The 13,100-nt window shown below is 37.1% G+C and overlaps 1 protein-coding gene across 2 annotated transcripts; it reads left to right on the forward strand.

The window, feature by feature from the left end:
- The first annotated feature begins 5,610 nt into the window (after nt 1–5,610).
- Nucleotides 5,611–9,048, forward strand: LOC113349489 (calcineurin B-like protein 10). Of its 2 annotated transcripts, XM_026593460.1 has the most exons (9): nt 5,617–6,083; nt 6,184–6,388; nt 6,496–6,578; nt 7,284–7,343; nt 7,606–7,714; nt 7,817–7,869; nt 8,032–8,112; nt 8,216–8,328; nt 8,644–9,048. In XM_026593460.1, the coding sequence occupies exons 1-9, from the start codon at nt 6,060–6,062 to the stop codon at nt 8,696–8,698; spliced, it is 783 nt and encodes a 260-aa protein (XP_026449245.1). In that variant the 5' UTR covers nt 5,617–6,059; the 3' UTR covers nt 8,699–9,048. The 2 variants fall into 2 exon arrangements, with proteins under 2 accessions (XP_026449246.1, XP_026449245.1); XM_026593461.1 differs by lacking the exon at nt 8,644–9,048 and having other exon boundaries at nt 5,611–6,083; nt 8,032–8,130.
- The last annotated feature ends 4,052 nt before the right edge of the window (nt 9,049–13,100 follow it).

The following is a 13,100-nucleotide window of genomic DNA, read 5'->3' on the forward strand; positions in this document are numbered from 1 at the left end:
ATCACAGACCCACCTTCGAATTCCTCTTCCTTTCCAACCAACACACAGACTACAACCCATTTTTCGCAATTCAAAATCAGCAATTTCTTCTCATCTGCTTTGATTTCAAAATCTCACAGATCCCCTTTCCTCTTCCTGAACAACAACCTTCCATCTGATTGAAAAAACCCCAATCTCAGTTTCTTCTTTGATTCAACCAAAATCATAGTAGCAAACTCTCCCTCAAATCTTCGTTGTCTAAATTCTTCGATTTCCTTATCTGAGTTAAAAAGAATTGAAGATGATCAAGAAGAAAAAAGAACGATAACCGAATTTTATAAATTATGGGTCTGAGAATAATTTTCTTCCAGAAAATGGGTACGCGCCTTTAGTTTTGGAAGCGTGGGTTTCACATTGACAAGATCTGGGAGAATGGATTTCCCTGTAATTTTCACTTTGCGAAACTATTTGGGAAACAAATAAGCCCATATGAAAATAATTTAACAAAATCAGAAAATGATTTATACATGATGGTTTTGATTAATTAACGAGTGAGATTATAATTTCTGAAAAGAACAAAGTAAACGACCATGTAGATGATAATATTATTATTAAAGGTGCAAAGTTGAGCTGGATGAGATCCAATTGGACAAATCTGATCTGATATCTTACTAGCGTAGGAGCCACTGGAAATAATTGATGCACTATGCTTATGTTTTAGTGCGCAATTATTGTTTCGAAAAATATGGGTCATTTGGCTAAATATTTTTAAAACATGGTTCTAGTGGACAAGTAAAAATCAGTATGGATGAAATGGATACCAAAAAAATAGCAAGAATGAAACTGGATGCATCTTGGCTTAAACTTAAAAAATAACGAGGATGAAACTGGATGCATCCTGATGTGAATTAAAAATAAGAAAAAATATTTGAAAATGGATAGGATGAAACTGTTTACATCCTGACAATTTTTACATTTTCGTCCATTTAAACAGTATCAAATTTTACATATCTTTTTCACCCAGAAATTATCGTTATTGGATTAATTGACCAAGTTTGTGTTATTGTTTCAGGTTTCCAATCGTTAACTGTTTTGATTATCACTGATATTCTACCGATGCAAGTATTAATTTTCATGAAAACCAATCTTATCCAAAAGACGAAAAGAAATCGAGTTAGTTCTAGGCTTGTAGCTAACACTCTCAGTTGTCAAGTCTCCTATCTCTTAATAGAACTGTTTTGAAGCCAATACAAAAATAATATAGCAAAATCAGAAAACGATTTGCACACGACGATGACCAGTTATATTAATATTCTTCGGTGCGGATGATGGTAGCATTAGTAAGCTGCAAAGTGCAATACGAGCTGGATAAATCTGATACTGACACCCACTCATTTCGTATCCTATTGGTAGTCATGCGCGCATCAGTGATGATTTATCACTTTAAAACTGTCATCCTCCAACATAATATAGTGGTTCCTTGTCATCTCGGACTTGTCCTAGGCCTAGTTAGCAATTCGGGATTCGGCAAACGTACGGAACGACAAACGTACGAGTATTATACGGTTTTGTAAAATCCAGATTCGGTCCAAAATTCGGTCAACGGGACGTGATTCGTCAGTAATTCGGAACGGCATACGTACGTGTATAATTCGATTTATAAATGTGAGTTCGGCTCTGAAAATTCGGTATCTATATATAACAAATAATTTGTATTTATAAGGTCATAGACCAATTTTTATGCATATGTGTGAGTTATTTAAAGAAAAAATAAACTTAATATGATGATATTAATAATATATACAACATTAGTTATCCAAGAGGACGTCGTATGGTGGTTTAGATGCTTGGTTAGTGAGTTTGAGATCTCTCTCACCTTCACCTTCAAATCTCTTCAGTCGTTTTTGTTTCATAAAAATTACAACACTTTTAATATTCGGTCGTGTATGTTCGGGAGGCAGTAAAGCCCAAAAAGTGGAGTCTTTGAAAAGTAAAAGCTAAAGAATTTATGGCGAATTAAGCGGACGTATCATTCGGGATACGTAAAATTCGTGAACGGTTCGCGAATAATCCGGGAATGCCACATAATACGCGACTTGGGTTCGGAGTTGCAAACGTACGCGAATAAGACGGTAAAATTCGTGATACGGAAAAATTCGCGAATGATTCGCGAATCATTCGCGAACTTACTAACTAGGGTCCTAGGTACACTATGTGGTGGGAGCCATCGGAAAATAATTGAGCCACTAACATTTATCTTTTCGAGTGTACAATCGTTGTTGCTTTAGAATCTTTGCTTTTATGGGTTTAAATTACAGAATGGTCATGCTTTTTTTTATTCTGTTACAAAATGATCGTATTTTTATATTTCATTTACAAAATGGTTTTTTCCATCTGTTTTAACACTTTTGAATAAAACGGTGTTATCTTTTCCGAAAATACCCTCCTTTAAAATACCCTTTCTAGTTAACTAATTGGTTGAAGTGGTGGTGATAAAGCGGTGGTGGTGGTGGTGGTGGAAGCTCAAGAATCTCTGTTAAACCCCAAAGGGAAAGCGGTAAACTTTTTGGGTGAATGCGGTGTAACGATCCTGAATGCAGTGTAACGAATCTGAATGCGGTTTTACGATCCTGAATGTTGTGTAGCGATATGTAAGCGGCACCACCACCATCTACAAATAGCACCACCGTCAAAAAATTATAATGAAAGCAAAAGTTAAAATTGTGTATGGAGGGACAAATATGAAGGACACATAGGTAATTTCATTAACATATTTAACTGTGAGTCACCACTTAACTCCTTTTTTAACGGAAGCATGATTATTTTGTTAATTGTTTGTAACAGCATGATGCTTTTGTGAATCGGATCCTAATACTAAGATTGTTTTGTACATTTTTCTTTAAAAAATTTGGATGGATTCAATAATTGAGTTTTTAAATTGCAAAGTCTCATGATCTGGCAATGTGATGATCTCTCGGTGGTAGCTACATCAGATTCAGATTCAATACGTTATGTATTGTGTTATTGCGTGCGTGTGGCATCAAAAGAACGTGAAGACGTCTAACAAATGAGTTGCAGTCATTTTCGTGCTTTACGAAATGGTTAAAGAAAACGAAAAATGGGTCATTTGTCCAAATATTTTTAAAACATGGTTCAAATGAACGAATAAAAATTAGTATGGGTAAAATGGACAACAAAAAAGTAGCAAGGATGATTCATCCTGACTTAAACTTAAAAAATAACAATGATGAAACTGAATGCATCCTAATGTAAATTAAAAATAAAAAAATATATTTGAAAATGGGTAGGATGAAATTGTTTACATCCTTGCTACTTTACATTTTTGTCCATTTAAATAGTACCAAAATCTAAATGTCCTTTTCGCCCAGGAATTGTTGATTTTGGTCTTTTCAACCAATTTTGTGTAAAAGAAACGGAAAATGGGTCATTTGGCCAAATATTTTTAAAATATGGTTCTAATGGACGAGTAAAAATTAATATGAGTGAAATGGACACCAAAAAATAGCAAGAATGAAACTGGATTCATCCTGGTTTGAACTTAAAAAAGAGCGAGGATGAAACTAGATGCATCCTGATGTAAATTAAAAATAAAAAAAAGTATTTGAAAATGGGTAGGATGAAACAGATTATATCCTGACTATTTTTACATTCTCGTCCATTTAAACAATATCAAATTTTATATGTCTTTTTCACCCAAAAATTATTGATTTTGATCTTTTTAATCAATTTTATGTAAAAAAAAATATGGAACGAATGTATTCAAAGGTTGAACATGATGAAGACGTCAAGTGAATGAGTAGTTTTAAGTGGTCAACCTAATCTGCTTAATACTATTCGGAAATGAGTTTTATCTGAGTTGATTTGTTCTTTCACGATTTATTCCAATTGAAAAAAATACACGGACCCAAGAGTTGGAACTATTTTATTTTGACCTGGGATGAGAGTAATAGCAAAACCCAAAAAATGAAACATATGAAATGGGCACGTAGCTTTCTTATAGGTCCGCCCCTGATCGGAAAGCTTATTTTGACAGTATAATGGAACTCCTTTTTTTTTTCTTTTCTTAAAATTCCATAAAATTTTATGCATGATAAAACAGAGATTACATGGACTTCAAAAATATCGAGATCAATGATCAAAATACAATTAAAAGGTACTAACCAAGAGTAATTTGTGAATAAATTTTTTTTTCTCTTTTTCGTTTTTGTTGTTTCTTTTCGTTTTGATCAATCAGCTGGGAATAGAAATAACAAACTACCAATAACAACATTAAGTAATCTGAAGATTGAAAGAAAATGGTTATGAGATTATAATTACGATGGAAGATAACGTAAACGATTATGTTCTCAGTTTATACATGCCCTTAGACAACTTTTTTTTCTTTGGATCAAATCTTTTATTGTTTGTTAAAATGAAATATCATAATCAAAGAATAAGCAAACACATCGAACCTTAAACAGCATAAGAAACATTCCTGACCAATTTACAAGGATCGATCTTCAAATATTGTCAAGTCAATATGAAAATAAATATAATACCAACTTCGTCCCTAAAAAAAGTGATACATTCACTTTTTTATAAGTGTGGGTACATAAAACTTACTCGCCACGTGGTCGAAGGAGGTTGCACGAAATAGACGAAGTAAATCTTGAGCAAAAGATCCTTTGTGGAACCCGAGAGTGAATGTCAGTGATAAGTCAAATCGAGTGTCAGAGTTACTTTTACGAATATTAAATCTGCGAAGTATAAATCCATCCTGAGTATTAGATCTACGAAATATGTATGGATAACCAACAGGTGAGATAAAAATTATCAAACGAGAAAGCAGTTCACGAAGAAGCAACAAGATGAAGTAGTCTCAGACGAAGATGAATTGTTGCGCAATAAATGGGACAGTTGTACCGACAAGTTACCGAAGTTATCGGCGAAAAGAATGGAATAACTTTACTGAAAAATAGCTTGGGCGAAGTATAAAACAGAATCATGTGAATTGTGTGATTTCCGGCGAAGCAAAATGAGTTGTACTCCACTATTTAGTTTTGCCTATAAATAAAGACCTTGGTTCATTGTAATGGGGGTTGGATATTTTGTATTTGGAGAGGTCATGTTGAAAGAAAGTAAGTTAGGGTTCTTGTGAGTTTTCATTCTTGTATCATCATCGACTTAACTTATTTATAAAGAATTTCTATTTCGTGTGCAATCAAAAAGGAAGGATTTGATCTTGTTCTCGTAATCATGTCTTAGATTTTGCATATTCTATCATTTGGGTGTACTACTGGATTTCCAGTAGTTACAATAAGGGTCAGGATCCCTTGACATAAGGTTTGGTTAAAACCTTTTGACAGAAATTTCCATCCGTAAGATCTCATACATCTCAAGGCTTATATTTTTGACAATGTGACAATTAATTATTTTGGCCGTAACAAGAGACAAGCCAAACGTGAATATAGGAAAAGATAGATTGATGAGAAGTTTTAGGAAAAAAAATCAGTTAGTGCTTCTGTTTCTTTTTCCCCTCATAGTGGATCTTATTTTCATTCATCTTGTGGAAACTTTTTTTATATGGATCGACTTGATTGGGAGGAGAAGGTACCTTCTGGAACCGGTATCGTCTTCCTCACCTGGTTCTAGAATGGTATAATTTTGTCGTTTTCCTCAAAACCTTTTGTTAAGCGATCCCGACCCTTTAGGAATAGACCACATTAAATAAAAATGAGAGTATCAATTTTCCTAAGACGGATGGGATAAAGGTTAGCCCATGAAGCCGTGAGCCTGATGTAAATGATAACGTGCGGCCACAATCCTTTGATATTCGTTAAAAGTGAATGAATCCGAAGTTTTATATTTACTATATACTACACTAGTAATGCCGAACCATTTACTATTTGGCTTCATTAGCCACCCACCTTACAAAATGTGGGGTGTGTGACAGAAATATAATTGATGTCTCACCTCGCCAACATTAATGTTTAGACTTTTAGCACAGCGTTCTTTCTGTTTTCAGATAAACACAAACAGATGATCAATCATTCCATGTTCAGCCCACGAAAACATAAATCATGGAATCTAACCGCATCAATAATGTAAGTTCCTTTTTCTTTCTTTTTCATAAGAATTCAAATAATGGGTTTGAATCTGATTCATTGATTTTGATTTTTTGTCTTTGAATATGATGAAAAACAGAGATCATCATCAAGTTCCTTAACAATAGGAGAAAAATTGTGTGCGGCGTTCATACCATTCGTAGCATTAATCGAGATATTGATATTCGCTGTATCAGATTGTTTCGAGTGTTCTTCTTCAGATCGGCATAATAAGAATCCCTCTAAAAACAAATTATCTAAACGTCGTTATGACGATCTTGCTCGCCTTGCTAATGAAACCCAATGTTAGTCTGCCCCTTTTTCTTCCTCTTTGGGTTTTGATTCAATTTTTCGGGTTTAATTTTGATTTGGAATTTACAGGTTTTGAATTTGTGTTCTTTGTTCATTGTAGTTTCAGTGAATGAAGTTGAAGCTTTATTTGAGCTATTCAAGAAATTGAGTAATTCTATTATTGAAGATGGACTAATTCACAAGGTAATTAAAACAAAATTGAATCTATTTTGTGTTTCTGTTAATTGGGGCTTTTATTGTTTGCATTTGTTGTGTAAAAATCGGGTTTTTTTTGGAAAAAATGGAGTTTTTGTTTGAATTTGAGCTATTGCAAGATAAGGTGCATTCTTGCTAAGTGGAAAACAGTTACAGAATTGTGCACATTATGCGTGGTGTTGAAGTTAAGCTAATGGATGTCGTCACTGAATTTTGTACTATTATGTTTGGAAATTGTGTATGTTCTATTAGCTTCTATGTAACAACACATGAAGAACGCCATAGAGAGGATGACTAGGGAGACTGATTGATCCTTGGGGTGAGTGGGTGGATAATTTTGTATACCTATAGGATCTTGTAGCTAAGTTACCTGGTCTGTATATTTTGAGCTCATTCTGTCGGCATGGATAGCATTGTGGTCTTTTGGGTAATGGATTGTGCACCTTAGCAATTATATCAGTTAGTGTTCGTTTTAGATAGGAGTAGGTCTGTTGTTAAATTAGGCATTTAGATTTTGTTGTTGCAGTAACCACGATTATGAGTTGTTTTTCATCTTATATGAGAATCACAAATTCGTGCTTTTAAGCGCAAAGTTGTTAATGAGATGTCCTTTCTTTTGTGTTTTGCATTTTGGATCTTGATTAGAAAAATGTAAGAACATATCTTTACGTTTCACTTGTTTATGTTTTGCAGGAGGAGCTTCAACTGGCACTGTTCCAGGCACCTCATGGAGAGAATCTTTTTCTTGATAGGGTAAACCCATTTGCACCACCTAGAACCCCCTCCGTTCAGCTCAATCAAATAGATTGTTCTTCACATAATGATTTTAGAAAGTGGTAGCAATATTGATAGGTCCATAACTACAGGTTTCTCATAGTTTCGAGCTTGCCAAGTCAGAGATTTATTCTTGGTCTAAATTGAGATGTTAACCATTTGGCATGTTTCTCTTTATTTTTCGTTGTCTCTCTTCCTTGAATCTTATTTTCTTCTGTTGTGCTTGCACTTATATATACAGGTTTTTGATCTATTTGATGAAAAGAAAAATGGCGTTATCGAATTCGAGGAATTTGTTCATTCGCTTAGTGTTTTCCATCCTTATGCCCCCGTGGAGGAAAAAATTGATTGTATGGGTTTAAAAATGATTTTGTATTCTATACTCCTTATTGATTCTCATCTCGATTCTTAATGCGTCTCTCTTTCTTTTTTCCTCTTGGAATTTTCTGCAGTTGCCTTTAGGCTATATGATTTAAGACAAACTGGCTACATCGAGCGAGAAGAAGTGAGTGCATTTTTGTGTAATTTGTTTCTGTTGTAACCCCATCTTGTAGAGATTCGGTTGACTGTTTTTTTAGCGAACTTTCATGTTGTATACAACTGTCCGTCTGATTCTGAATTTTATCATGTTATACTTACGCTGGGACACAACATCTGCTGCTTCTAGGTTCAGCAAATGGTTATTGCAATATTAAATGAGTCAGACTTGAGGTTATCCGAAGACCTTCTGGAGTCTATTATTGATCAGGCAAGAGATGATTAAAACGTAAAAGTATTGTCCATTTAATATCTTCTTTCAGTATCATCTTTTTGATGTTTCATACTTACATACTTTTATTTATGTTCTGCAGACATTTGTGGATGCTGATGCCGACAAGGATGGTAAAATTAACAAAGAAGAATGGAAATCTTTTGTACTTCGACATCCCTCACTTCTGAGGAACATGACTCTTCCTTACCTGAAGTAAGTCACTTCTTCCTTTTCTATGTTTCTTTTCAAATTTGATTACGACTTCCTTTCCCAAGCTTTCTCCCTAACTTCCAGTATCCGTCTTACTGCGTTTTATCTTGCTGTTATGTCTTCACTTCTCTTCCCTTTATCAACTCACTTAATTGGAATATGTCTTCCCATTGTTGTTTATTGATCTATCAGAATGCAAATTTAACTTCCTTCGGGACTAATTACTCTGCCTGGATATGATTTGCTTGTACGAGTTTGGTGTTGAGTATACATTTTTGTTCATGGCTTCATCTTTCTTTTCATCTCCTCTTTGTACAGGGATATCACTACCGTTTTCCCAAGTTTCATATTCAACACGACGGTTGCAGACTGAAATTTGGAAGCTTCAGCTATCTTTCTTTCCTCCGTGAGGTATTCCGAGAACCAGATAATTTCAGCTGCAGAATTTGAACTCAACAGATGATACAAGATTACCCTCATGGAAGCAACCATGTAAGCCACGGCATTTTATTCTCTGCACTATGAAATAGGCATAATACCAACAAAAAGAACAATAATGTTCTATGTCCCAACTGAAAGTCCTCAGCTGAAAAATATTTTGTTTCCTTCTGACGGATGCGATTCTTCTTTGTATATCAATTTGATGGATCATTATATGAAATGTACATATGCTAAAGTTTTAGCCTAAGACTAATTCGCTAGTAGAAAACTATTTTTCTCCAATTTCTGTTCTTCTTTTTACAACCAAGTAGATTAGAAATGACATTTATCATTTTGCGAACAACTTTGGCTAAATGAGTCTGAATTTGGGTTTAGAGTGCATCCGTCATAACAATTGTAGAATGCATCTTAGTCTGACACCTCGGCCATGCGGTCCGAGAATCTGTCTCAGTATCCCTGTATCGGTGTCAAACTAGGACTCTGATTACTCCCTTTCCTTATTCCACTGGTGCATAGAATCCGAAGTTCTTGGCAATGGCATTCCGATTCCAAACCAAATTACTCAAGACAAATGGGGCTCCTTTTAGAAACCTGTTCGCCTATATATAATGGTTTTAACCCCTCGGAAGATTGAATCGAAGAGTAGTTAAAAAAGAGCTATAGGGTTCAAACTTAAGTTTCATGGCGAAACCAGCAATATCAGCTGCTGCTCAAAGAGGTGAACGTAAGCTTCCCCCACCACCAAAGGCAGCACCTTGGCTTGTTTTCTCACATGGAAATGACGGTAAGTGTAGGTACACAAAATAGGCTCGCCACGTGGCCACACAGGAAGGCACGAAATAGGACTGAAAAATCTCACTTAAAGATCTCGGTCAATGACTTGTCAAATCAAATGTCAGAATTACCTCGTCACTAACTAATAATACAAAGCACGAAACATCCTAAAACGAAGTACCTCGTATAAGGAATCTAAATTGCGAAGAATCAGTTGGAGTACCCGGCAAGGCACCAACCGTGAAATAAAGATTGACGAAGTAAGGTTACTTGGCTAGAAAGATAACTTGCGAAGTAAGTAAATTATGGAGCAAGAAAAGAGACAGATGTCCCGACAAACATCCAAAGTTGTCAGCGAACGAAAGGGAAAAACTTCATAGAAAATGATCTGGGCGAAGTATAAAGCATCTCCACGAGATCCAGGCGAAGAAAAATGAGTTGTACACCACTAAGGTTGGTTGGTCTATAGGGGTCCTTGGGCAATGTATGAGGGTCGGATTTTTTAGTGAGGAAGAGCTTGGCTTAGAATGAGAGATTAGGGTTTCCTTGTACTAAAAAAACTTGTATTCTTCACCACTTTGAATGGTTAATCAATAAAGAATTTCTTATCAAAAACCTTTATCATGTCTTAGATCTGTTTCTTCTCTTACTTGGGTGTGCTACTGGGTTTCCAGTAGTTACATTTTGGCGTCCAGAAACATGGACTTAGATTGGGGATTCATCCTCATCTATGAGTTTGAGAAAGGTTGAAATTGCTTTAAAATTGTAGAAGTTAGAGATTTTGGCGAGTTGTTTTAAAATTAGGGTTTTGTAGATCTTAAACGATTCATTAATAGTCAAGACTAGAAATCTAAGTGAGAAAATGACCCTTGGGTATTGTATCGGAAGATTGAAGGCAAGAAATTAGTCGGAAGAGGTCGAACCAAGGATCAATTGATGGCCAGAACACCAGATCGAGCGAGGCACTTGATAGCGACGAGAAGGAGCAAACGCTTGGAAGCAAAGAGAGGAGGAAGAATGGAAAGGGAAGAAACATCGATTGCAGGGGAAAGACAAGGCGCGAACCAACAAAGGAATAATCAGACCGATGAAGATGATTTTAGGGAAGGCTCGGTACACATTTCCGACGCGGACACCGCTGTAGAGGAAGAAATGACACATGAAGAGTTGGAAGAAAACATTGATGAGGAACACATGACGCTGGAGCAGCTAAGAGAGACACTCCGCCTTGAACGGGAACGAGACAGGGACCTAGCGGAGAAGCATGCTCGGTAGATGAGGCAAAACGCTATGTTGGCACTAAAAAATCGGCAACTTAATGAGGAAGAAGCGGAAGACGCCATGGACTCGGAAGGAAACATGATGTCGTCAGGAGAAGAAGAGGCGTGACAGAGAAGGTACACCCGCGAGGACGACGGAGGAGAGCGGCGAAGGAGACAACGAAGAGAAAGTAGTGAAGAAAGAAATCTGAGAAGGACGATGGAGGAAACGAGATGGGAAGATCAAAGACGAATGTATGAGGAAGAAAAGAGGAACGAAAACGAAATGAGGCGAGAGGAGGAAAGGAAACACGAGGTAAACCGGAGACACGAGGAAGCAATCAGACGTGGGGAGGGAAGGATTAGCGTGATGAGAGGCAACCATCATGAAGGAAATGGAGGAAACCTGAACCAAGAGGTGTTGAATGAGCTACGAGATATGAGGACGCTGATAAAAAATTCGCGAAGAGGTTCCAGGGTGCAGCTGGCAGAGGCAATGGAGAAGGCAGATAAATCTCCATTCACCTACAAGATAATATATGCGGACATTCCTGAGAAGTGCGTGCTACCGACATTTTCAAGCATATTCAGTGGATCAAAAAGTGCTGTGCAACACTTGAAACAGTATGCTTTATCATTGATGCAACGGGGACGAAACGAAGCGGTACTCTGTAAGTATTTCCCGGCAAGTTTGACCGGAAAAGCGTTGGCATGGTTCGATGGACTACCATAAAGGTCAATTTCGTCATTCAAAGACCTGCAGAGAATATTCCTAACAACGTACATAAGTAACAACCTGTTGAGGCCAGGAATCAAAACCCTGTTCAACTTAAGGCGAAGACCAACGAAAAGTTTGCGAGGAATAGTGATGAGATGGACTACAATGTGTAGTGAACTCGCGGGACGAGTTGACGAGAAATTTTTTATCCTAGCCTTCGTGAATGCCTTATTCCCGACCGACCTGTTGTACACCCAAATATTTATAATCCGGAACTCCTTGACAATGAATGAATTAAGGGAGTACCAAGAGGAATACATAGCGTTGGAAGAGAAGAAGAGGCAAGTCAGCGAAGTAACCCCAATTATAGCAAAGGAAGGAAACTCAAGGATATTACCGACAACAGTAATGTCGTGGAGTATGATCCGAAATATGAGAAAGGGGAACCTTCAATCCCAGTTCCAGCGAAACTTGTAGATGTATCAAGGGGAGATCAGGATTGGATCGATCAACAGAGGTATGAGGAGTCAAGACGAAGGAATTATGAGCCACGAAGCCATAACACAGGATATCAGCACAGAAACAATCAAGGACCTAGGTTTTGAGAACGAAGACCAAATGCACCGGCCTTTGAAGATGTAAAGCTTCCCAGACTCAATACAATTGTGGAGAAGGTATGGGAAGCAATAATACTGACAGAAGAGATTCCGCCCCCACCAAATCTGGAAAGAGAACCACCTTCGAGTACTAGGAGTCATGAGTTTTGCAGGTACCATCGGTTTCACGGACATCATACGAATGGCTGCCAAAACATCCGAAGGATCATGCTTCGTCTAGTGGAACAGGGGAAGATCGCTCATTTTCTGGAGGAATATGTACAACCGTCCCCACCCCCACCTCGTGACAATCAACAGGTGTACCGAATCGAAATAGATCAGGGAACTCACAAATTGGATTGTAATTCGATAATACATTCATCCAAGAGCATTCAAAATTTCCATGATAATATACTCAAAAGAGTGTATAGGGACTTCGAAGGGAAAGAGATATTCAGTGTGGCGAAGAAGGAGCTATTAGAAGAGTGGCAAAAGAGGGAGATAACATTCTAAGCAAAGGACGTACCAGAGGAAGGATCTTCGCACACAGAGCCGTTGGTCGTAACCTTTAATTTGGGGAAATACTCAAAGTGGGAGGATGACGAAGTCAGGAAATAAAATATTTGGGAAATAGACAGAATCCTGGTGGTTAAGGGAAGCTCGGTTGATATTATCTTTTATCATACATTTAGAACCATGGGGTATAAGGATTCAGACCTTGTGCCCTCAACATATAATATATACGGGTTCAATGGGGTTGCATCAAAGCCGAAGGGAGAATTAATCGTAAAGATTTTCGCGGGCGAGTTGGAAACAAAAGTTACTGTTTGTGTGATAGATATAAACTCACCTTATAACGCTCTTATAGGTCGACCGGGATACATGGGATAAAAGGGGTTGCATCTACATATCATCAGGCCATACGGTTTCCCATGCCAAGCGCAATAAGAGAGATCAAAGGAGATCTAAAAGATGCGCGATATTGTA

The sequence above is a fragment of the Papaver somniferum genome, chromosome 2, assembly GCF_003573695.1.
Source record: "Papaver somniferum cultivar HN1 chromosome 2, ASM357369v1, whole genome shotgun sequence".
Lineage (NCBI taxonomy): Eukaryota > Viridiplantae > Streptophyta > Magnoliopsida > Ranunculales > Papaveraceae > Papaver > Papaver somniferum.

Coding starts and splice junctions, on each gene's coding strand:
- LOC113349489 (XM_026593460.1), top strand. CDS start 6,060: ATGGAATCTAACCGCATCAATAAT. Junction 8,113..8,215: donor TGGAGTCTATTATTGATCAG/GCAAGAGATGAT, acceptor TATGTTCTGCAG/ACATTTGTGGATGCTGATGC. Junction 8,329..8,643: donor ATGACTCTTCCTTACCTGAA/GTAAGTCACTTC, acceptor CTCTTTGTACAG/GGATATCACTACCGTTTTCC.